General features: G+C 38.0%; 1 protein-coding gene across 1 annotated transcript; it reads right to left on the bottom strand.

The window, feature by feature from the left end:
- Positions 1 to 1,321: 1,321 nt before the first annotated feature.
- Positions 1,322 to 3,565, bottom strand: LOC112288669 (deoxyhypusine hydroxylase-B). The gene is made up of 5 exons (XM_024533133.3): positions 3,083 to 3,565; positions 2,529 to 2,743; positions 2,056 to 2,194; positions 1,798 to 1,924; positions 1,322 to 1,607 (listed from the first exon to the last, which is right to left on the bottom strand). Exons 1-5 carry the CDS (start codon positions 3,434 to 3,436, stop codon positions 1,423 to 1,425), a joined length of 1,020 nt encoding a protein of 339 aa, XP_024388901.1. The 5' UTR covers positions 3,437 to 3,565; the 3' UTR covers positions 1,322 to 1,422.
- Positions 3,566 to 24,220: the final 20,655 nt, after the last annotated feature.

Here is a 24,220-nt window from a genome sequence, read left to right as displayed (position 1 = left end):
GTGTGCATTGCAAGTTTAGGGCAGCTTCTGGTGGCACTAGTAAAGACTGTCATGATATGTGGTCGAGGTGGATGGCAAGTTGTGACTGCAGTAGCAAAAATTGTGGTGGCATTAACACCCTATAAGTAATATAACTTTCATACCTTTTTCCATTATATATATATATATATATATATACATATATATAATCATATTCATTTTTTCTAAAATATAACATAAGAAATCTGAAATTGGTTTGATATTTTTAATTTATATTACATAGTGTTATTTGATGATTTAATTTAATAAAATATCAACATTTCCAAACAATATAGTTATTATATGTATATATACATTCAAATGTATTTGAAACAAGCTGTAGATCATTAAAGTTAATAAGAATTTGGAATAACAAAGCAACACGATCCATTTTAATATGTTAAGTTCTTTAATTTAAAAATCACATTTGATTCCATATCGGGATGAAAATTTCGGTCTTTACACATTTAAGTGCAGAATGTAGGACAAAACAAAGATATTTGGTCATGTCAATATGTAAAAGTTCGTAAAACTCTTGGAACAGCCAATGGTTGGCAGAGGACAAAGAAGTATGCATGAATCTCTTTAGTATTAAATAAAAGACTTAGTTTTATATTTAATTTTTAGGTAGCTCAGAACATACCATAAAATATTTTGTAATGTGATTGATTGTATAGGTGACTTACACCTGTAGACAAATGAGGTGGTCATCAATGACTGAAAGTACTTCAAGTGCCAATTAGAATTAATAACGCAAGCATGTATGTACATAGTTTATAATCAATAGTCATATATAATAGATATTAATAATTCGTGATAATGTTCTTTGTAGCATTTAAAATTTTAGATCATGATTCTAAAGTCTTCGATCTCTACAAAGAAGTCATCTCAGATGATGGTGACAAGTCATCCAAACAACAATAAGTTGTGCATTTAGATGAGTGGAATTGAGAAACTTTTACACAAGAACTCTACAAGGACAGAAGTGCATCCAAATCGCGAGGTGGACAGAGATCTCTGAAGCGGAAGATAGCTCTTCAGGGAAAAAAAACCCAAGAGGGTTGAGAACACATTCAATACCAATGACTCTAACAATATCGTGGTAAGCTACTAAAGTGCATCCTAAGTTACTTCCGTGCATCAGAGACTTAATTCAACTCTACAAAATAGTTCAAGGAGTGTATCAAAAAAACGAATTTTTTTTGGCTTACTGTATTAGGTATGGTAGGACGTCCGAACTTGAAATCATGTAAGATAACATCGTCAATAGTCTCATTCATCATCTATGCAGATAGATCCAATCTAGCAGAAAATCTCCACGTGGTATGTGGGTAAACAGTTAGATTAACTTCAGTAAGCAAATTAGCTCCAGAAGTAAATAATATACATATAATCTAAGAGAACTCACCATACCAACACACATGAACTAGAATGGTCAACTCCTCCACACTCAGGGTTAGTACAACCGACTTCAAAAGATTTGCCTTGCTGCTCCAACTCTAGCATGTGAAGCGCCACTTCACAGCTCTGTGCAACAATCGGTTCAGCATCTGAGCGAAAAGACTTCAGCAACTCCACGCTTCGTTCATCTGTTATGCCAACCAGTCCTTCAGTGTCCACAAATGATAAGATAGGGTCTAATGATGAATTCTACGCTGCCAGGGCTTGGTCACTTGATTACCAAGTACATCTCTTAGCTTACACAAGACCGACTTGCATTCAATAATATTTGAGAGTTGAACCATTCAAAACAAACAAATATTTATCATGAGGTCATACCAGCAATTGAGCCCAGGGCCTCAGCAGCTTCATGTCGGACCATGGGATGCTCCATTGCATCCTTTAAAGTAGTCACTAGAGCTTCCGTTGAATCTTTATCTTGAAGCTGCCCTAAAACATATGCAACCTGCAAAACCAGAGTTGTGCAAACAACAAATAACATGCGATAGCTTAGAATAGTACACTTTTTCAAGTTACATTTAAGCACAAAACATACAGACTTTTCTAGATACAGGAGTACTGGATAGGGATTCATACCTCATGCTTTAAAAGAGCACTTTCACAATGCAAAGTTTCCACAATAGCCGCCACAGCTTCAGGGCCACCGCGGTTACGAAGACCAAACAAGGCTTCATAACGCAAGTGCATTTTCTCCTTTTCGTCAAGAAGCACCTTCCTTTAGCATCATAATTCAAACAGAGAAGAAAAAACACCCTGTTTAGAATACATCCTGATTACTGAACACCTTCCACCTATGATCTTCTGACCTCGCCTAATTCATCACCTCATTGTCAAATTATTACCATCCAAGACAACTCATGACATCCACTTCATTAGCGGTAAGGTGCGAATTCGCTAAAGATGAACTGGACAACAAGTGCCTGCATCCCAGTTTCCCAAGAGGTGCGCTTAATCCCAAAATAGAAATCAAGAGGATTTCTATTGGAACGATAAATCGAAATCATGACTGAAAGATGACAATGGATGCTGTGAAAACTGAACTGTTTTACCTCATCTCAGCAACAGAGGAGGACGAGGAAGCCGCAATAACAGGATCCACGGATCGAAAGGGTGATTCTTCCAAGTCTTCTGCTTCAACTTGATGAATGCGATGCAAGGCTAGTTCGCAGGTTTCCCGCACCTCTGGAGCCGGATCATTTACAAGAGCCTCTTGAAGCAACTCCAAACACTCTGGTTTACCGATCGCACCTAAGGCCTCCGCTGCCTGCAATTAAAGACTTGATTATTAGACTTGCCAGCTATCTTTAACAAACAGCTCTCAAACCAAGTTAATCACGCGGATTGCATTCCACTTATTCTATCATTCAGGTTGCGCATGCCCAGGTGGTGTTGCAAAGGGTATCACTTAAAAACCCTAAAATCGCTTGGTATGTATTGTATCCGTGTTCCTAAGCACTTCAGAGAAAACCTCGCCCTCACTACTTAAAACAAAATACACGTAAACCACAATGCCCTAGTAATTCTGAAGTTCCATCGCAAAACAAAACGCCAAGCACGTCGTTATTCCAATTCCCACAAAACCTCGACTCGACAAAAGTCGTACCTCGTGACGAACGATTGAATGAAACTCATTAACGCTTCTCAAGGTATTACGCAGAGCAGCGATGGCCTCAGCGTCCTGCATTTGGCCCAGCGCGAACGCCGCCTCGTGCGCCAACAAGTTGGACTCATCGGACATGGCATCGACGAGGGCCTGTCGCGCATCATCGCCCTTGTAATTCCGCAGCGAGAAGATGGCCCGCCATCGCAACGGAACAGCGAGCGAAGAATCCAACAAGCACCGCCGCAGGAACGACACCATTTGTGCTTCCGACATTGCTGAGGAGACAGACGCTTCTAATTCTACAGGCAGCGCCGTCGAGACAGGTTGCATAACAGCAGGCCCCGCTGCCACCATCGCAAAACGCACCTCCACTCACAACACACCCTAACCTCGAAACCACAATCCCGACCACCTCGCTAAACAGGGCTTGATCCGCCGCCCCGCAGGAATCTCAACATCGCCAACAGCAGTCTTGCTTCTAGGAACACAAATCACAAAAGTCTGTAGCTGTGGTGCGAGCCGCTAACGAATTGCAATGACTGATGAATAACAAAAACAGACGATACTCTTCGGCTTCGACGAAATGCTCCTTTTCGTCGCACTGTGGAGAAAGGAGCCTACAGGCATAGACGAAGTACTAAGGAAGGGAAAGCCAGTTGCGGAGCTGGACACGTCGACTCTGATGGCAACTAAGTTAGGGCGCAAGTCACCGATTCAGTGCCGCAATTGATGACGTTATTATTTATTAATGTGTGGTGGAATTCCCACACCATCTCTCACTCTCACTGGTCTCCCTTCTTCCACTGTCTCGCTTTCTCGATCCCTATGACTGACTGACAATGGTTCTATCTGTCTTGTCTGTCTGTCTCGCAGAATCCAGCCATTTATCCATCCATCGCCGCTCCGGCTTGTCTGTCTGTCCCCATCGGGTTCCGCTACAGCCCTGCCTGGCTACCTGCGTTCCTTCCCCTTACTGATGCCCTAATCCAACTTTTGGTTTTTACAATTAAGGTCGGAATACCTTGAACCAACAACTTAAGGTTTTTCAGCTATCTCGAAGTTTTTTTTTTGGAAAAAAAATAAATAAAAAAAATCGTGGAGATATAAGGTTCTAATGTGCTCTAAAATAAAAATAAAAAAATTATAAAAATTATAGTGGTTTCATTGATAAAAAATTATAAAGGGCTTTATACTTTGAACCCCTAAACCAACACATACACTTGGCCATAATTATCCATAAAAACACATTAAACCACCACTTTGTCAATCATTAGTGGATTTGGAGTGGACTTAGAATCTTTCTACATGAAGAATGGTTGGTTTTGGATTTGTGCAAGGGTGGCTTTTGACAAGGTCTATGAGTTGGTTTAGGAGCGTGATATAATTTAAGGTATTTTGATGCTAGTCACTCATCTTTAAAACATAATTTTGAAAAAGTTAGGGTACAAAAACCATGACATAAAGATCTTGTCTTTACATTGATGTATATATATATATATATATATATATTTGTTGTTAATACCAACTTTAAACATGTGTTTGATTTTAAAGATATTAAACTCATATATATTTGATTATTTTTGTTATTTTAATTTTTATTTAATTTTATATTACATTTTTAGAATACTTATGGTTAGTCAAATTAAAAACTTAATATTTAATTATAAATTACAATATATATTTTATAATAAAATTAATTATATATATATATGTATATAATTTTAATATATTTGATTAATATTTATTTAAATTATATATATTTATAAGGGTATTATTGATGTTACCAGAATTTTTGCTACTATTAATACAACTTGCCATCAATGACTTGTTATTATAATTTTTGCTAATATTATTACAAGCTATTTTAAACTTGTGTTCAATATTACAATACACTTTATGGAATATTATTAATACATACCACAATGGATAAAATTCATGTTCTTTGTGGATGTATCTTTTGATATTTCATAAAATTCATTTTGTAATACAAGTTTAAGGCACCTTGTTATGGCATCAACAAAAATTGTATTGATATGTAATAGATGACAAATTTTGGTGGGATTAGATGTATCTTCTATATATACATATAATATATTATAATTAATTCAAAAAATTTAATTATAATAACAGATAAAATAAAAATGAATACCTTTGAGAGAAAAATCTTTAAAAATAAACAATAATATTTTTACAACCATTATTTATCAAGGTGTCACGGCCATAATCATATAAGCTAATAATTACATATAGAAATAGGTAGAAGTAAGTAAAAGTAGATAAAAGTAAGTTAATTGTATAATATTTAATATAGAAGCTTCCTAGAAACTTCCTAGACGCTGCTTTGACTTCATAGGTGTCTTTAATTGACTTTTTGGATTAGAAACGTGGTCAACAAGTTGGCCATGTGCCACACATGTTGTTAGCTTGAAGATCAAGCTAACTATGTGGCCCACACGTAGGAAAACTTGCCTTGTAAGTCAAGGCATGTGTCCTACAAAGTCAACACATATTGGAGGTCCTATAGAACGTCGCCACGTAGCCCCTAGTTAGATAGTATATATAGAGACAAGAGTGAAGGCTTCTTCACTCTTGTCAACTCCTTTCTTACTTCTAGTCTAGTTTCAAGGGTCTCTAGTTTTCTTGTATTTTGGCAATAGCCATTCCAGTTTCTTTCTTAATATACATATTTCTATTTCATCCTATTTCTTTTTTGAGAAAAGTCTCACTTACTCTTTAGCTTTCATCGAGTTCTTGTCCTTGACAGATTGACAAGAGTACACTTACAATATCAGAGCTTTGTCTTTTCTTGATTAAGAGTGGATTACCCCTTTTTCTTGATAAGACATAAGCGCATTAGAAGTTGCGGATTACCCTCTTTTAAACTTATATTGTTCTTAGTATTTTCTTTGTTATCAATTCCTCTCTTCTATTTGTTTTGAGCGTTATTAGACATCTTCTCTTTTCTAAGTGCTACTATGGCAGAGCTTGTTGAAATGAAGAGTACAATGGCACAGATGCAAGAACAATTGAGGGAGTTAATGCTTGCGATGCATCAACTCAATTTACCACCACAAGGAGCAACAAGAATGGTAGGAAGTGAAGATATAGAGATGATTGGGGCTGCTTCAACATCTGCACCAAACCATGTCCCTTCTCCCAGAATGGAACACCCTTCGAGTGTTAGAGAACCGAGAGTTGCCTTGCCCGAGAAGTTTGATGGTACCAGATCCAAGTTTCGAGGATTCATCAATCAGGTCCAACTAGTAATTGAACTTCAACCCCAGAGCTATCCAACTCCAGGATCACAAGTTAGATTCATTAGTACACTTCTTTCAGGTTCAGCATTGTCATGGTTTTCATCTTTTCTTGAACGACGAGATCCAATATTGGATAATCTGGAGGCTTTTTTGGCGGAGTTTCGATCCATGTTTGGAGAACATGATGCAATTCGTGTTGCAACCAACAAGATCCGTATTTTGCGACAAGGCAATCGATCAGTAACATTATATGCTTCACAATTTCGACAACTTGCAACTGATATCAAGTGGGATGATGCCGCACTTGTGAGTCAATTTCTCTACGGATTACAATATGAGGTAAAGAAATTGATGCTTAATTTACCTGATCCTCAAACATTGAGTCAAGCAATTGACTTTGCTGTGAAGTGCGACAATCGATTTTTTGAATTTCGATCCGAGAGTCGCACAAGTAGGCCTCAACGTTACTACAATTCAATGGCAACACCGACGTCTCCTCAACACATACCTTCAGAAGTAGAGGATATGCAAATTGATGCGGTACGTTTCAAACCTCTTACTGAGCAAGAAAAGTCTCGTCGTCGACAAGAAGGATTGTGCTTATATTGTGGAGAACCTAAGCACACTGCTCAACATTGTCCAAAGAAGCGACGTAACTACAAAATGAGGAGTACGGCTGTCAAAGAAGACAGTATGTCGGAAAACGAGTACGTCCAGCTACAATAGGGACCGTGCGGCTGGAATCTTGTACAACTTCTAATGAAGGTCCTATCCTCTCCTCAGAACCATCTCCTTGTTTTATAATAGATGTGCGTTTAGGACCTAATAATTACAAAGCCTCTGCCTTGGTAGATTCAGGAGCCTCATCTTGTTTTTTAGATGAAGAATTTGCTAGATGTCATAGAATATCATTAATACAAAAAACTAAACCTGTACACGTAGAAGTCATAGATGGTCGTCCGTTGTCTTCTGGAGATGTAACTCACGAAACACTTCCTGTAGATGTAGTAATAAATGGTCATAGTAGTTGCGTAATTTTTAATATAATTAGATCTCCCTCTAATCCAATAATTTTAGGCTTATCATGGTTAGAAAAGTATAATCCTCGAATAGATTGGATTTCTCGTAAACTTGATTTTCCTCGGAGCATTAGTAACAGTTCTATTAATCAAGTAAAAAACCATGAGTCTATGTCACGGACATACATATAATTACCTATATGAATAGATAAAAGTATGTAAAAGTAGGTTAATTGTGTAATATCTTCTAGAGAAGCTTCTTAGAAGCTTCATAGATGCTGCTTTGACTTTATAGGAGTCTATAGTTGACTTTTAGGTTAGAAACTTGGTCAACAAGTTAGCCATGTGCCACACATGTTAGAAGCTTAAAGAACAAGCTAACTACGTGGTCCATCCATAGAAAACTTGCCTTGCAAGCAAAGGCATGTGGCCTAGAAAGTCAACATATATTGGAGGTCTTATAGAACATCGCCACGTGGCTTCTAGTTAGATAGTATATATAGAGGCAAGAGTGAAGCCCTCTTCACTCTTGTCAACTCCTTTCTTGCTTCTAGTCTAGTTTCAAGGGTCTCTAGTTTTCTTGTATTTTGGCAATAGCCATTCCAGTTTCTTTCTTAATATACATATTTCTATTTTGTCCTATTTCTTTTTGAGAAAAGTCTCACTTACTCTTTAGCTTTCATCGAGTTCTTGTCCTTGACAGATTGACAAGAGTACACTTACAATATCAGAGCTTTGTCTTTTCTTGATTAAGAGTGGATTACCCCTTTTTCTTGATAAGACATAAGCGCATTAGAAGTTGCGGATTACCCTCTTTTAACATGATATTGTTCTTAGTATTTTCTTTGTTATCAATTCCTCTCTTCTATTTGTTTTGAGCGTTATTAGACATCTTCTCTTTTCTAAGTGCTACTATGGCAGAGCTTGTTGAAATGAAGAGTGCAATGGCACAGATGCAAGAACAATTGAGGGAGTTAATGCTTGCGATGCATCAACTCAATTTACCACCACAAGGAGCAACAAGAATGGTAGGAAGTGAAGATATAGAGATGATTGGGGCTGCTTCAACATCTGCACCAAACCATGTCCCTTCTCCCAGAATGGAACACCCTTCGAGTGTTAGAGAACCGAGAGTTGCCTTGCCCGAGAAGTTTGATGGTACCAGATCCAAGTTTCGAGGATTCATCAATCAGGTCCAACTAGTGATTGAACTTCAACCCCAGAGCTATCCAACTCCAGGGTCACAAGTAAGATTCATTGGTACACTTCTTTCAGGTTCAGCATTGTCATGGTTTTCATCTTTTCTTGAACGACGAGATCCAATATTGGATAATCTGGAGGCTTTTTTGGCGGAGTTTCGATCCATGTTTGGAGAACATGATGCAATTCGTGTTGCAACCAACAAGATCCGTATTTTGCGACAAGGCAATCGATCAGTAACATTATATGCTTCACAATTTCGACAACTTGCAACTGATATCAAGTGGGATGATGCCGCACTTGTGAGTCAATTTCTCTACGGATTACAATATGAGGTAAAGAAATTGATGCTTAATTTACCTGATCCTCAAACATTGAGTCAAGCAATTGACTTTGCTGTGAAGTGCGACAATCGACTTTTTGAATTTCGATCCGAGAGTCGCACAAGTGGGCCTCAACGTTACTACAATTCAATGGCAACACCGACGTCTCCTCAACACATACCTTCAGAAGTAGAGGATATGCAAATTGATGCGGTACGTTTCAAACCTCTTACTGAGCAAGAAAAGTCTCGTCGTCGACAAGAAGGATTGTGCTTATATTGTGGAGAACCTAAGCACACTGCTCAACATTGTCCAAAGAAGCGACGTAACTACAAAATGAGGAGTACGGCTGTCAAAGAAGACAGTATGTCAGAAAACGAGTACGTCCAGCTACAATAGGGACCGTGCAGCTGGAATCTTGTACAACTTCTAATAAAGGTCCTATCCTCTCCTCAGAACCATCTCCTTGTTTTATAATAGATGTGCGTTTAGGACCTAATAATTACAAAGCCTCTGCCTTGGTAGATTCAGGAGCCTCATCTTGTTTTTTAGATGAAGAATTTGCTAGATGTCATAGAATATCATTAATACAAAAAACTAAACCTGTACACGTAGAAGTCATAGATGGTCGTCCGTTGTCTTCTGGAGATGTAACTCACGAAACACTTCCTGTAGATGTAGTAATAAATGGTCATAGTAGTTGCGTAATTTTTAATATAATTAGATCTCCCTCTAATCCAGTAATTTTAGGCTTATCATGGTTAGAAAAGTATAATCCTCGAATAGATTGGATTTCTCGTAAACTTGATTTTCCTCAGAGCATTAGTAACAGTTCTATTAACCAAGTAAAAAACCATGAGTCTAGTATAGTAAAACTCGCACCTATAGGTGCAAAAGCATTTATACACGCAGCAAAAGAAGGATCAACTTTTGCTATTTATGCTGCACCTATTTCTGAAAACGTAAAGACTTCAAGTGGCATTCCAAGTCAATATCAGGATTATCAAGACGTTTTTGAGAAAAAGAATGCAGATATTCTTCCTGAGCATCGCCCATACGATTGTTCAATCGATCTCAAGGAAGGAACTCAGCCACCATTTGGACCAATTTACAGTTTATCGCAAGATGAGTTGGCTGAACTCAAGACATATATTGACGAGAATTTAGCGAAGAATTTCATACGCCATTCAAAATCTCCAGCAGGAGCTCCAATTTTATTCGTAAAAAAAAAGATGGATCTTTACGAATGTGTGTTGACTATCGAGGACTCAACAAGATCACAATCAAGAACAGGTATCCATTACCTTTGATATCAGGACTCCTTGACCAGTTAAATCAAGCTAAGATCTATACAAAAATAGATCTAAGAGGAGCATATAATCTAGTACGGATCAAAGAAGGAGATGAATGGAAGACTGCGTTTCGAACCAGGTACGGGCATTTTGAATATAATGTCATGCCTTTTGGACTCACGAATGCACCAGCTGCTTTTCAACATCTCATGAATGATGTATTTCGTGAATTCTTAGACAATTTTGTCGTCTGCTACCTAGACGATATCCTGATTTATTCTAAGAATGTTGAAGAACATGAAATACATGTTCGTCAAGTATTACAAAAACTCAGAGATGCAGGATTGTACGCCCAGATGGAAAAGTGTGTATTTCACACTACTCAAGTTGACTTTTTAGGATACATCATTTCAAATGATGGTCTTATGATGGATTCTAAGAAAGTCCAAACAATCATGGATTGGAAGATTCCAAAGACTGTGAGAGATGTCCAATGTTTCTTGGGATTTGCCAATTACTATCGGATCTTCATCAAAGACTTCTCAAGAGTTGCAGCTCCACTTACACGCTTGACTAGTAAAGATAAATTCCAATGGAATCAAGAAGCGGAAGTAGCATTTGAAGCCTTGAAGACATCGTTTGTCTCTGCACCAGTCTTATATCGTGTTGACTTTTCCAAGGCATTTTTTATGGAAACAGACGCATCGGATTTTGCCTTGGGTGCAGTTTTATCACAAATGGGAACAGATGACAAACTTCATCCGATAGCTTTTCATTCAAGAAAATTCTCAGCAGCCGAAATCAATTATGAGATCCACGATAAAGAACTTCTTGCAATCGTGGATTCCTTTCAAGAATGGCGTCATTATCTAGAAGGTGCTTCTAGTCCAGTCACTGTGTATACAGATCACAAGAACCTCGAGTATTTCATGTCAGCACGCGTGTTGAATCGTCGTCAAGCTCGTTGGAGTATGTCTTTGTCAAGATTCGACTTCATTATCACTTATCGGCCAGGAAAACAACAAGGTTTGTCCGATGCCCTGTCTAGACGTTCTTATTTTGCACCAAAAGAAGGAGATGCAGCTTTTGAGCAACAAAGAACGGTCCTCTTGAAACCGGAGCAATTTCATCTCCGAGCAGTGAAATCAACATTGACTGTTGATTCAACTTTTCTCAAGCAAATCCAGTCCAGTATGTCCTCAGACCCTCTTGTTCATGATATCGAGAATAATTCTTCTAAGTCTCATGATTCTTCTAAGTTCGAGTTCAAGAATAATCTATTATATTTTGAAGGACGCCTATATGTTCCAGAAGGAAAAGCACGTTTGCGTGTTCTTCAAGCACGTCATGACTTTCCAGCAGCAGGGCACTTTGGATATAATAAGACTCTGGAACTCATATCAAGAGATTTTTGGTGGCCACAAATGTGGAAGTCAGTCAAAGACTTTGTACAATCATGTGATATTTGTTCAAGATCAAAAATTCCTCGACATCGACCTTACGGACTTCTTCAGCCATTACCTATACCAGAACAACCATGGTCTTCTGTTTCTATGGATTTCATCACAGATCTTCCAAACTCAAGATCTTATGATTCTATATTTGTGATAGTAGATCGTTTCACCAAGATGGCACATTTTATGCCATGTACAAAATCTATCACAGGTGAAGAAACAGCTAAGCTTTTCATTGATAATATCTATCGCTATCATGGATTGCCTAAAGATATCATATCGGATAGGGGAACTCAATTTGTGTCGAGATTCTGGAGGACTCTTTTCAAGATTTTAAAAGTGGACATAAAGCTATCTTCAGCTTTCCATCCTCAAACTGATGGACAAACAGAGCGCGTAAACCAAGTCTTGGAACAGTATTTAAGGTGTACCATCAACTACCAACAAGATGATTGGACAAACCTTCTGCCATTGGCAGAGTTTGCTTATAATAATACGGTACATTCCTCCACGCAACAAACACCTTTCTTTGCCAATTATGGCTATCATCCACGACTTGATACTTTTGATTTTTCAAAAGTTGATAATCCTGCAGCAGAAGATATGGCAAATCGGTTGTCAGAGTTACATGCAATAATGAAGGCGCAGTTGAAGAAAGCTCAAGAACGACAAAAGATAAATGCAGATGTATATCGTAAAGAGCAACCACAACTCAACGTGGGTGATAAGGTATGGCTACTTCGTCGCAATATCAAGACCACTCGACCTTGTGACAAATTGGACTATCGTAGGCTTGGCCCCTTTTCTGTTTCTGAACAGATCAACCCAGTTGCATATCGGTTACATCTAACGGAGTCAATGAAGATCCATCCTGTATTCCACGTGTCTCTTCTTGAACCATATAAGACAGTGGATATACAAGGAAGAAGACAAATGCCACCGCCTCCTATAGAAGTAGATAATAATGAAGAATTTGAGGTGGAAGAGATATTAGACTCAAGGCGGCGCCAAAATAAGCTGGAATATCTTGTTCATTGGTGCGGATATGATATTAGTGAGCGCACATGGGAGCCATCCAGGAATCTAGCAAATGCATCAGCTAAAGTCAAAGTTTTTCATCAACGACATCCATCAAAACCAAGATGAAAACCTCTCTTATAAAAGAGACAAGATTGAGGCAAGATAACATTCAGTTTCCTATTCTTGTTTGTAACTTCTTTGCATTTTGTGACGCTAATTAGATGGAGAGCCAACAACCAGCGGATTCAACTCAAGAACCTTCGTTTGAGACATTGCGATTGTCACAACCTTCAAGACGACGCAACAGAGATGAAGACCCTCAAGAACGACATGTTCTTCTTCGAATAGATGGTGAGATACAACGCGTTTGGTATCACGACCTTGGAAGAGATTCTCGATGTTTGGTGATATTATTGGAGATAGGAATGACTCCTGATGGTCTTTCAAATGTATTATTTGAAGGAAGTTATGAAGGCCTCAACAGTGATCAAATAACAGGGTGGTCTTCTCGCCCTGGAATGGGACACTATCGATGGCTAAGAGGACCCATCAACTATCTTCGAAGAGAACAAAGATCAGAGTATGTAGCAAATACAATTCGCCGCATATTAGATTTTCTCAATATATAATCACCGCTCCTCGTGGAACTCGTCCCTAGAAGGGGGGGTAATGTCACGGACATACATATAATTACCTATATGAATAGATAAAAGTATGTAAAAGTAGGTTAATTGTGTAATATCTTCTAGAGAAGCTTCTTAGAAGCTTCATAGATGCTGCTTTGACTTTATAGGAGTCTATAGTTGACTTTTAGGTTAGAAACTTGGTCAACAAGTTAGCCATGTGCCACGCATGTTAGAAGCTTAAAGAACAAGCTAACTACGTGGTCCATCCATAGAAAACTTGCCTTGCAAGCAAAGGCATGTGGCCTAGAAAGTCAACATATATTGGAGGTCTTATAGAACATCGCCACGTGGCTTCTAGTTAGATAGTATATATAGAGGCAAGAGTGAAGCCCTCTTCACTCTTGTCAACTCCTTTCTTGCTTCTAGTCTAGTTTCAAGGGTCTCTAGTTTTCTTGTATTTTGGCAATAGCCATTCCAGTTTCTTTCTTAATATACATATTTCTATTTTGTCCTATTTCTTTTTGAGAAAAGTCTCACTTACTCTTTAGCTTTCATCGAGTTCTTGTCCTTGACAGTCTAGTATAGTAAAACCCGCACTTATAGGTGCGAAAGCATTTATACACGCAGCAAAAGAAGGATCAACTTTTGCTATTTATGCTGCACCTATTTCTGAAAGCGTAAAGACTTCAAGTGGCATTCTAAGTCAATATCAAGATTATCAAGACGTTTTTGAGAAAAAGAATGCAGATATTCTTCCTGAGCATCGCCCATACGATTGTTCAATCGATCTCAAGGAAGGAACTCAGCCACCATTTGGACCAATTTACAGTTTATCGCAAGATGAGTTGGCTGAACTCAAGACATATATTGACAAGAATTTAGCGAAGAATTTCATACGCCATTCAAAATCTCCAGCAAGAGCTCCAATTTTATTCGTAAAAAAAAAGATGGATCTTTACGAATGTGTGTTGACTATCGAGGACTCAACAAGATCACAATCAAGAACAGGTATCCATTACCTTTGATATCAGGACTCCTTGACCAGTTAAATCAAGCTAAGATCTATACAAAAATAGATCTAAGAGGAGCATATAATCTAGTACGGATCAAAGAAGGAGATGAATGGAAGACTGCGTTTCGAACCAGGTACGGACACTTTGAATACAATGTCATGCCTTTTGGACTCACGAATGCACCAGCTGCTTTTCAACATCTCATGAATGATGTATTTCGTGAATTCTTAGACAATTTTGTCGTCTGCTACCTAGACGATATCCTGATTTATTCTAAGAATGTTGAAGAACATGAAATACATGTTCGTCAAGTATTACAAAAACTTAGAGATGCAGGATTGTACGCCAAGATAGAAAAGTGTGTATTTCACACTACTCAAGTTGACTTTTTAGGATACCTCATTTCAAATGATGGTCTTATGATGGATTCTAAGAAAGTCCAAACAATCATGGATTGGAAGATTCCAAAGACTGTAAGAGATGTCCAATGTTTCTTGGGATTTGCCAATTACTATCGGATCTTCATCAAAGACTTCTCACGAGTTGCAGCTCCACTTACACGCTTGACTAGTAAAGATAAATTCCAATGGAATCAAGAAGCGGAAGTAGCATTTGAAGCCTTGAAGACATCGTTTGTCTCTGCACCAGTCTTATATCGTGTTGACTTTTCCAAGGCATTTTTTATGGAAACAGACGCATCGGATTTTGCCTTGGGTGCAGTTTTATCACAAATGGGAACAGATGACAAACTTCATCCGATAGCTTTTCATTCAAGAAAATTCTCAGCAGCCGAGATCAATTATGAGATCCACGATAAAGAACTTCTTGCAATCGTGGATTCTTTTCAAGAATGGCGTCATTATCTAGAAGGTGCTTCTAGTCCAGTCACTGTGTATACAGATCACAAGAACCTCGAGTATTTCATGTCAGCACGCGTGTTGAATTGTCGTCAAGCTCGTTGGAGTATGTCTTTGTCAAGATTCGAGTTCATTATCACTTATCGGCCAGGAAAACAACAAGGTTTGTCCGATGCCTTGTCTAGACGTTCTTATTTTGCACCAAAAGAAGGAGATGCAGCTTTTGAGCAACAAAGAACGGTCCTCTTGAAACCGGAGCAATTTCATCTCCGAGTAGTGAAATCAACATTGACTGTTGATTCAACTTTTCTCAAGCAAATCCAGTCCAGTATGTCCTCAGACCCTCTTGTTCATGATATCGAGAATAATTCTTCCAAGTCTCATGATTCTTCTAAGTTCGAGTTCAAGAATAATCTATTATATTTTGAAGGACGCCTATATGTTCCAGAAGGAAAAGCACGTTTGCGTGTTCTTCAAGCACGTCATGACTTTCCAGCAGCAGGTCACTTTGGATATAATAAGACTCTGGAACTCATATCAAGAGATTTTTGGTGGCCACAAATGTGGAAGTCAGTCAAAGACTTTGTACAATCATGTGATATTTGTTCAAGATCAAAAATTCCTCGTCATCGACCTTACGGACTTCTTCAGCCATTACCTATACCAGAACAACCATGATCTTCTGTTTCTATGGATTTCATCACAGATCTTCCAAACTCAAGATCTTATGATTCTATATTTGTGATAGTAGATCGTTTCACCAAGATGGCACATTTTATGCCATGTACAAAATCTATCACAGGTGAAGAAACAGCTAAGCTTTTCATTGATAATATCTATCGCTATCATGGATTACCTAAAGATATCATATCGGATAGGAGAACTCAATTTGTGTCGAGATTCTGGAGGACTCTTTTCAAGATTTTAAAAGTGGACATAAAGCTATCTTCAGCTTTCCATCCTCAAACTGATGGACAAACAGAGCGCGTAAACCAAGTCTTGGAACAGTATTTAAGGTGTACCATCAACTACCAACAAGATGATTGGACAATCCTTCTGCCATTGGCAGAGTTTGCTTATAATAATACAGTACATTCTTCCACGCAACAAACACCTTTCTTTGCCAATTATGATTATCATCCACGACTTGATACTTTTGATTTTTCAAAAGTTGATAATCCTGCAGCAGAAGACATGGCAAATCGGTTGTCAGAGTTACATGCAATAATGAAGGCGCAGTTGAAGAAAGCTCAAGAACGACAAAAGATAAATGCAGATGTATATCGTAAAGAGCAACCACAACTCAACGGGGGTGATAAGGTATGGCTACTTTGTCGCAATATCAAGACCACTTGACCTTGTGACAAATTGGACTATCGTAGGCTTGGCCCCTTTTCTGTTTCTGAACAGATCAACCCAGTTGCATATCGGTTACATCTACCGGAGTCAATGAAGATCCATCCTGTATTCCACGTGTCTCTTCTTGAACCATATAAGACAGTGGATATACAAGGAAGAAGACAAATGCCACCGCCTCCTATAGAAGTAGATAATAATGAAGAATTTGAGGTGGAAGAGATATTAGACTCAAGGCGGCGCCGAAATAAGCTGGAATATCTTGTTCATTGGCGCGGATATGATATTAGTGAGCGCACATGGGAGCCATCCAGGAATCTAGCAAATGCATCAGCTAAAGTCAAAGTTTTTCATCAACGACATCCATCAAAACCAAGATGAAAACCTCTCTTATAAAAGAGACAAGATTGAGGCAAGATAACATTCAATTTCCTATCCTTGTTTGTAACTTCTTTACATTTGTGACGCTAATTAGATGGAGAGCCAACAACCAGCGGATTCAACTCAAGAACCTTCGTTTGCTGACCTGCCGAACGAGACATTACGATTGTCACAACCTTCAAGACGACGCAATCGAGATGAAGATCTTCAAGAACGACATGTTCTTCCTCGAACAGATGGTGAGATACAACGCGTTTGGTATCACGATTTGGGAAGGGACTCCCGATGTTTGGTGATTTTGCTAGAGGTAGGAACAACTCCTGATGGTGTTCCGAATATTCTATTCGAAGGAAGTTATGAAGGCCTCAATAATGATCAAATAACTGGGTGGTCTTCCCGCCCTGGTATGGGACACTACCGATGGTTGAGAGGCCCTATCAATCATCTTCGAAGAGAACAGAGATCAGAGTATGTGGCGAATATAATTCGTCGCATCATAGATTTCCTCAACATATGATGACCGCTCCTCGTGGAACTCGTCTCTAGAAGGGGGGGTAATGTCACGGCCATAATCATATAAGCTAATAATTACATATAGAAATAGGTAGAAGTAAGTAAAAGTAGATAAAAGTAAGTTAATTGTATAATATTTAATATAGAAGCTTCCTAGAAACTTCCTAGACGCTGCTTTGACTTCATAGGTGTCTTTAATTGACTTTTTGGATTAGAAACGTGGTCAACAAGTTGGCCATGTGCCACACATGTTGTTAGCTTGAAGATCAAGCTAACTATGTGGCCCACACGTAGGAAAACTTGCCTTGTAAGTCAAGGCATGTGTCCTACAAAGTCAACACATATTGGAGGTCCTATAGAACGTCGCCACGTAGCCCCTAGTTAGATAGTATATATAGAGACAAGAGTGAAGGCTTCTTCACTCTTGTCAACTCCTTTCTTGCTTCTAGTCTAGTTTCAAGGGTCTCTAGTTTTCTTGTATTTTGGCAATAGCCATTCCAGTTTCTTTCTTAATATACATATTTCTATATATTTCTATATATTTCTATTTATTCTATATATTTCTATATATTTCTATATATTTCTATTTCATGTATATACATATACATGATTATGGCCGTGACATTACCTCCCTTCTAGGGACGAGTTCCACGAGGAGCAGTCATCATATGTTGAGGAAATCTATGATGCGACGAATTGTATTCGCCACATACTCTGATCTCTGTTCTCTTCGAAGATGATTGATAGGGCCTCTCAACCATTGGTAGTGTTCCATACCAGGGCGGGAAGACCACCCAATTATTTGATCATTGTTGAGGCCTTTGTAACTTCTTTCGAATAGAATATTTGGAACACCATCAGGAGTTGTTCCTACCTCTAGCAAAATCACCAAACATCGGAAGTCCCTTCCCAAATCGTGATACCAAACGCGTTGTATCTCACCATCTATTCGAGGAAGAACATGTCGTTCTTGAAGATCTTCATCTCGATTGCGTCGTCTTGAAGGTTGGGACAATCGTAATGTCTCATCCGGCAGGTCAGCAAATGAAGGCTCTTGAATTAAATCCGTTGGTTGTTGGTTCTCCATCTCCTGAGCGCCACTACTACAACGAAGCTACGAATAAGAATTGAAAGTAGAATGTTATCATGCCTAGATGTTGTTTCTTTTATAAAGAAGGTTTTTATCTTGATTTTGATGGATGTCGTCGATGAAAAGCCTCCACCGCCTTTGCTGCATTTGCAAGATTCTTCATAGGTTCCCATGTGCATTCATTAATATCATATCCCCGCCAATGGACAAGATATTCTATTTTATTTCGACGCCGCCTTGAATCTAAGACTTCTTCTACTTCAAACTCTTCATTATTGTCCACTTCTATAGGAGGAGGTGGAGCTTGTCGTCTTCTTAGTATGTCCACTGTCTTGTATGGTTCAAGAAGAGACACGTGGAATACTAGATGGATTTTCATTATCTTCGGTAGATGTAAACGATATGCAACTGGATTGATTTGTGCAGAAATAGAAAATGGTCCCAGCCTTCGATAGTCCAACTTGTCGCAAGGATGAGTGGTCTTGATATTACGACGAAGTAACCATACCTTATCACCCACGTTGAGTTGTGGTTGCTCCTTACGATATACATCAGCGTTTATCTTTTGTCGTTCTTGAGCTTCCTTCAATTGCGCCTTAATTATTGCATGTAACTCTGACAACCGATTTGCCATATCTTTTGCTGCAGGATTATCAACTTTTGAAAAATCAAAAGCATCAAGTCGTGGATGATAGCCATAATTGGCAAAGAAAGGTGTTTGTTGCGTATTATTATAAGCAATGTACCATATTATTATAAGCAAACTCTGCCAATAACAGAAGGGTTGTCCAATCATCTTGTTGGTAATTGATGGTACACCTTAAATACTGTTCCAAGACTTGGTTTACGCACTCTGTTTGTCCATCAGTTTGAGGATGGAAAGCCAAAGATAGTTTTATGTCCACTTTTAAAATCTTGAAAAGGGTCCTCCAGAATCTCGACACAAATTGAGTTCTCCTATCCGATATGATATCTTTAGGTAATCCATGATAGCGATAGATGTTATCAATGAAAAGCTTAGCTGTTTCTTCACTTGTGATAGATTTTGTACATGGCACAAAATGTGCCATCTTGGTGAAACGATCTACTATCACAAATATAGAATCATAAGATCTTGAGCTTGGAAGATTTGTGATGAAATCCATAGAAACAGAAGACCATGGTTGTTCTGGTATAGGTAATGACTGAAGAAGTTCGTAAGGTCGATGACGAGGAGTTTTTGATCTTGAACAAATATTACATGATTGTATAAAGTCTTTGACTGACTTCCACATTTGAGGCCACCAAAAATCTCTTGATATGAGTTCCAAAGTCTTATTATATCTAAAGTATCCTGCTACTGGAAAATCATGACGTGCTTGAAGAACACGTAAACGTGCTTCTTCTTCTGGAACATATAGACGTCCTTCAAAATATAATAGATTATTCTTGAACTCGAACTTAGAAGAATCATGAGACTTGGAAGAATTATTCTCAATATCATGAACAAGAGGGTTTGAGGACATACTGGACTGGATTTGCTTGAGAAAAGTTGAATCAACAGTCAATGTTGATTTCATTGCTCGGAGATGAAATTGCTCCGGTTTCAAGAGGACCGTTCTTTGTTGCTCAAAAGCTGCATCTTCTTCTTTTGGTGCAAAATAAGGACGTCTAGACAATGCATCGGACAAACCTTGTTGTTTTCCTGGCCGATAAGTGATAATGAACTCGAATCTTGACAAAGACATACTCCAACGAGCTTGACGACAATTCAACATACGTGCTGACATGAAATACTCGAGGTTCTTGTGATCTGTATACACAGTGACTAGATTAGAAGTGCCTTCTAGATAATGACGCCATTCTTGAAAGGAATCTACGATTGCAAGCATTTCTTTGTCGTGGATCTCATAATTGATCTCGGCAGCTAAGAATTATCTTGAATGAAAAGCTATCGGATGAAGTTTGTCATCTGTTCCTATTTGTGACAAAACTGCACCTAAGGCAAAATTCGATGCATCTGTTTCCATAAAAAATGCCTTAGAAAAGTCAACACGATATAAGATTGGTGCAGAGACAAACGATGTCTTTAAGGCTTCAAATGCTGCTTCCGCTTCTTGATTCCATTGGAATTTGTATTTATTGGTCAAGCGTGTAAGTGGAGCTGCAACTCGTGAAAAGTCTTTGATGAAGATCCGATAGTAATTGGCAAATTCCAAGAAACATTGGACATCTCTTACTGTCCTTAGAATCTTCCAATCCATGATTGTTTGGACTTTCTTAGAATCCATCATGAGATCATCATTTGAAATGATGTATTCTAAAAAGTCAACTTGAGTAGTGTGAAATACATACTTTTCCATCTTGGCGTATAATCCTACATCTCTAAGTTTTTGTAATACTTGACGAACATGTATTTCATGTTCTTCAACATTCTTAGAATAGATCAGGATATCGTCTAGGTAGCAGACGACAAAATTGTCTAAGAATTCATGAAATACCTCATTCATGAGATGTTGAAAAGCAACTGGTGCATTCGTGAGTCCAAAAGGCATGACATTATATTCAAAATGTCCGTACGTGGTTCGAAACGCAGTCTTCCATTCATCTCCTTCCTTGATTCGTACTAGATTATATGCTCCTCTTAGATCTATTTTAGTATAAATCTTAGCTTGATTCAACTGATCAAGGAGTCCTGATATCAAAGGTAATGGATACCTGTTCTTGATTGTGATCTTGTTGAGTCCTCGATAGTCAACAGACATTCGCAAAGATCCATCTTTTTTCTTTACGAATAGAATTGGAGCTCCTGCTGGAGATTTTGAATGGTGTATGAAATTCTTCGCTAAATTCTCGTCAATATATGTCTCGAGTTCAGCCAACTCATCTTGCGATAAACTGTAAATTGGTCCAAATGGTGGCTGAGTTCCTTCCTTGAGGTCGATTGAACAATCATATGGGCGATGCTTAGGAAGAATATCTACATTTTTTTTTCTCAAAAACGTCTTGATAATCCTGATATTGACTTGGAATGCCACTTGAAGTCTTTACGCTTTCAGAAATAGGTGCAGCATAAATAGCAAAAGTTGATCCTTCTTTTGCTGCGTATATAAATGCTTTTGCACCTGTAAGTACGGGTTTTACTATACTAGATTTATAACTTTTTACTTGCTTGGTAGAACTATTAATAATGCTTTGGAAAAAATCAAGTTTACGAGAATTCCAATCTATTCGAGGGTTATATTTTTCTAGCCAGGATAAACCTAAAATAACTGGATTGGACGGGGATTTAATTATGTTAAAAGTTATGTAGCTAACATGACCGTTTATTGTTACTTTTATAGGGCGAGTTTCATGAGTGACATCTCCAGAAGACAAAGGACGGCCATCAATGACTTCTACATGTACGAGTTTAATTTTCTGTATAAAAGGTATTTTATGACTTTTAACAAATTGTTCATCTAAAAAACATGCTGAGGCTCCCGAATCTAATAAAGCAAAGGCTTTGTAATTCTTAGGTCCTAAATATAATTCTATTATAAAACAAGAAGAGGGTTCTGAGGAGAGGATAGGACCTTCATTAGGAATTGTACAAGGTTCCAGCTGCACAGTCCCTATTGTAGCTGGACGAATCCGTTTTCCGACATGTTGTCTTCTTTGACTGCCGTACCCCTCATTTTATAGTTACGTTGTTTCTTTGAACAATGTTGAGCAGTGTGCTTAGGTTCTCCGCAATATAAACATAATCCTTCTTGACGACGACGAATCTTTTCTTGCTCAGTTAGGAGTTTAAAATATACCGCGTCAATTTGCATGTCTTCTACTTTCGAATGTACGTTTGGCGAAGATGCTGATGTTGCCATTGAGTAATAACATTGAGGTTCCCGTGTACGACTCTCGGATTGAAAATCAAAAAGTTGATTGTCACATTTTATCGCAAAATCGATTGCTTGACTCAAAGTTTGAGGATCAGGTAAGTTGAGCATCAATTTCTTTACTTTGTATTGCAATCCATAAAGAAATTGACTGATGAGTGCAGCATCATTCCACTTGATGTCAATTGTAAGTTGTCAAAATTGTGAAGCATACATTGTTACTGAGCAGTTTCCTTGTCGTAGAATTCGGATCTTGTTTGTTGCGACACAAGTTGTATCGTGTTCACCATACATAGATCGAAACTCTGCCAAAAAAGCTTTCAAATTATCCAATATTGGATTTCGTTGTTCAAGAAAAGACGAAAACCACGATAATGCAGAACCAGAAAGTAGAGTGCCAATAAACTTGACTTGTGATCCTGGAGTTGGATAGCTTTGCGGTTGAAGTTCAATTGCCAATTGTACTTGATTGATGAACCCTCGAAACTTTGATCTTGTACCATCAAATTTCTCGGGTAAAGTAATTCTTGGTTCTCTGGTGCTTACAGGGTGTTGTATAATTGGAGAAGGAATGTGATTTGGTATAGATGTTGAAGCAGCTTCGATCATCTCTATATCTCCACTTTCTGCTATTCTTGTTTTTTCTTGTGTTGGTGAATTGAGTTGATGCATCGCAAGCATTAACTCCCTCAATTGTTTTTGCATTTGTGCCATTGCACTCTTCATTTCATTAAGCTCTGCCATAATAATACTAAGAAGAAAAATTTGTCTGATATTGCTCAAGACAAAAGAGAAAGAAAAGACTTGATAACAAAGAAGATATTAAGAACAATATCAGTTTAGAAGTGGGTAATCCGCAAACTTCTAATATGCTTATATCTTGTCAAGAGAAAGGGATAATCCATTCTTACTCAAGAAAAACAAAGCTCTGATATTGTAAGTGCACTCTTGTCAATCTGTCAAGGACAAGAACTCGATGAAAAAATAATTCAAACAAGTGAGCATTCAGTCAAAGAGAGGTAGCAAAATATATATAAACAAGTATATATATTGCAAGAGAAAATGGAATGGCTATTGCCAAAAGACAAGAAAACTAGAGACCCTTGAAACTAGACTAGAAGCAAGAAAGGAGTTGACAAGAGTGAAGAAGCCTTCACTCTTGTCTCTATATATACTATCTAACTAGGGGCTACGTGGCGACGTTCTATAGGACCTCCAATATGTGTTGACTTTGTAGGACACATGCCTTGACTTACAAGGCAAGTTTTCCTACGTGTGGGCCACATAATTAGCTTGATCTTCAAGCTAACAACATGTGTGGCACATGGCCAACTTGTTGACCACGTTTCTAATCCAAAAAGTCAATTAAAGACACCTATGAAGTCAAAGCAGCGTCTAGGAAGTTTCTAGGAAGCTTCTATATTAAATATTATAGAATTAACTTATTTTTACCTACTTTTATTTACTTCTACCTATTTCTATATGTAATTATTAGCTTACATGATTATGGCCGTGACACTTAGCCATCAATTGTATCTCATACCAGTGTAGGAAGAACATTATGTTATTTGATCATTATTGAGGCCTTTGTAACTTTCTTCAAATAAAATATTTGGAACATCATTGGTAGTTTTTTTTATTTTTAATAAAATCATCAAACATTGGAAGTTTCTTTCAAGGTTGTGATACCAAACACGTTGTATTTTTCTATCAGCTCAAGGAACAACATGTCATTCTTAAGGATCTTTATTTTGATTATATCATCTTAAAGGTTGTAACAATTTCAATGTCTTGTGTGATAAGTCAATAAGTAAAAGGTCTTGAATTGAATCTATTGATTATTGGTTCTTCACCTCTTTAGCATCACAAATACACAAAAGCTA

This window comes from Physcomitrium patens, chromosome 11, assembly GCF_059467195.1.
Source record: "Physcomitrium patens ecotype Gransden chromosome 11, ASM5946719v1, whole genome shotgun sequence".
In the NCBI taxonomy this organism is placed as follows: Eukaryota; Viridiplantae; Streptophyta; class Bryopsida; order Funariales; family Funariaceae; genus Physcomitrium; species Physcomitrium patens.
The sequence above is the reverse complement of the archived record's forward strand: the minus strand, read 5'-3'. Positions and strand labels throughout refer to the sequence as shown.

Excerpts from the sequence above, each read along its gene's own strand:
- LOC112288669 (XM_024533133.3), bottom strand. The coding sequence starts at position 3,436 with ATGGTGGCAGCGGGGCCTGCTGTTATGCAACCTGTCTCGACGGCGCTG. Across the intron at positions 1,925-2,055 it reads GTGCTCTTTTAAAGCATGAG|GTTGCATATGTTTTAGGGCA; the intron begins GTATGAATCCCT and ends CTGGTTTTGCAG. Across the intron at positions 1,608-1,797 it reads GGCCCTGGGCTCAATTGCTG|ATGAACGAAGCGTGGAGTTG; the intron begins GTATGACCTCAT and ends TTGGCATAACAG.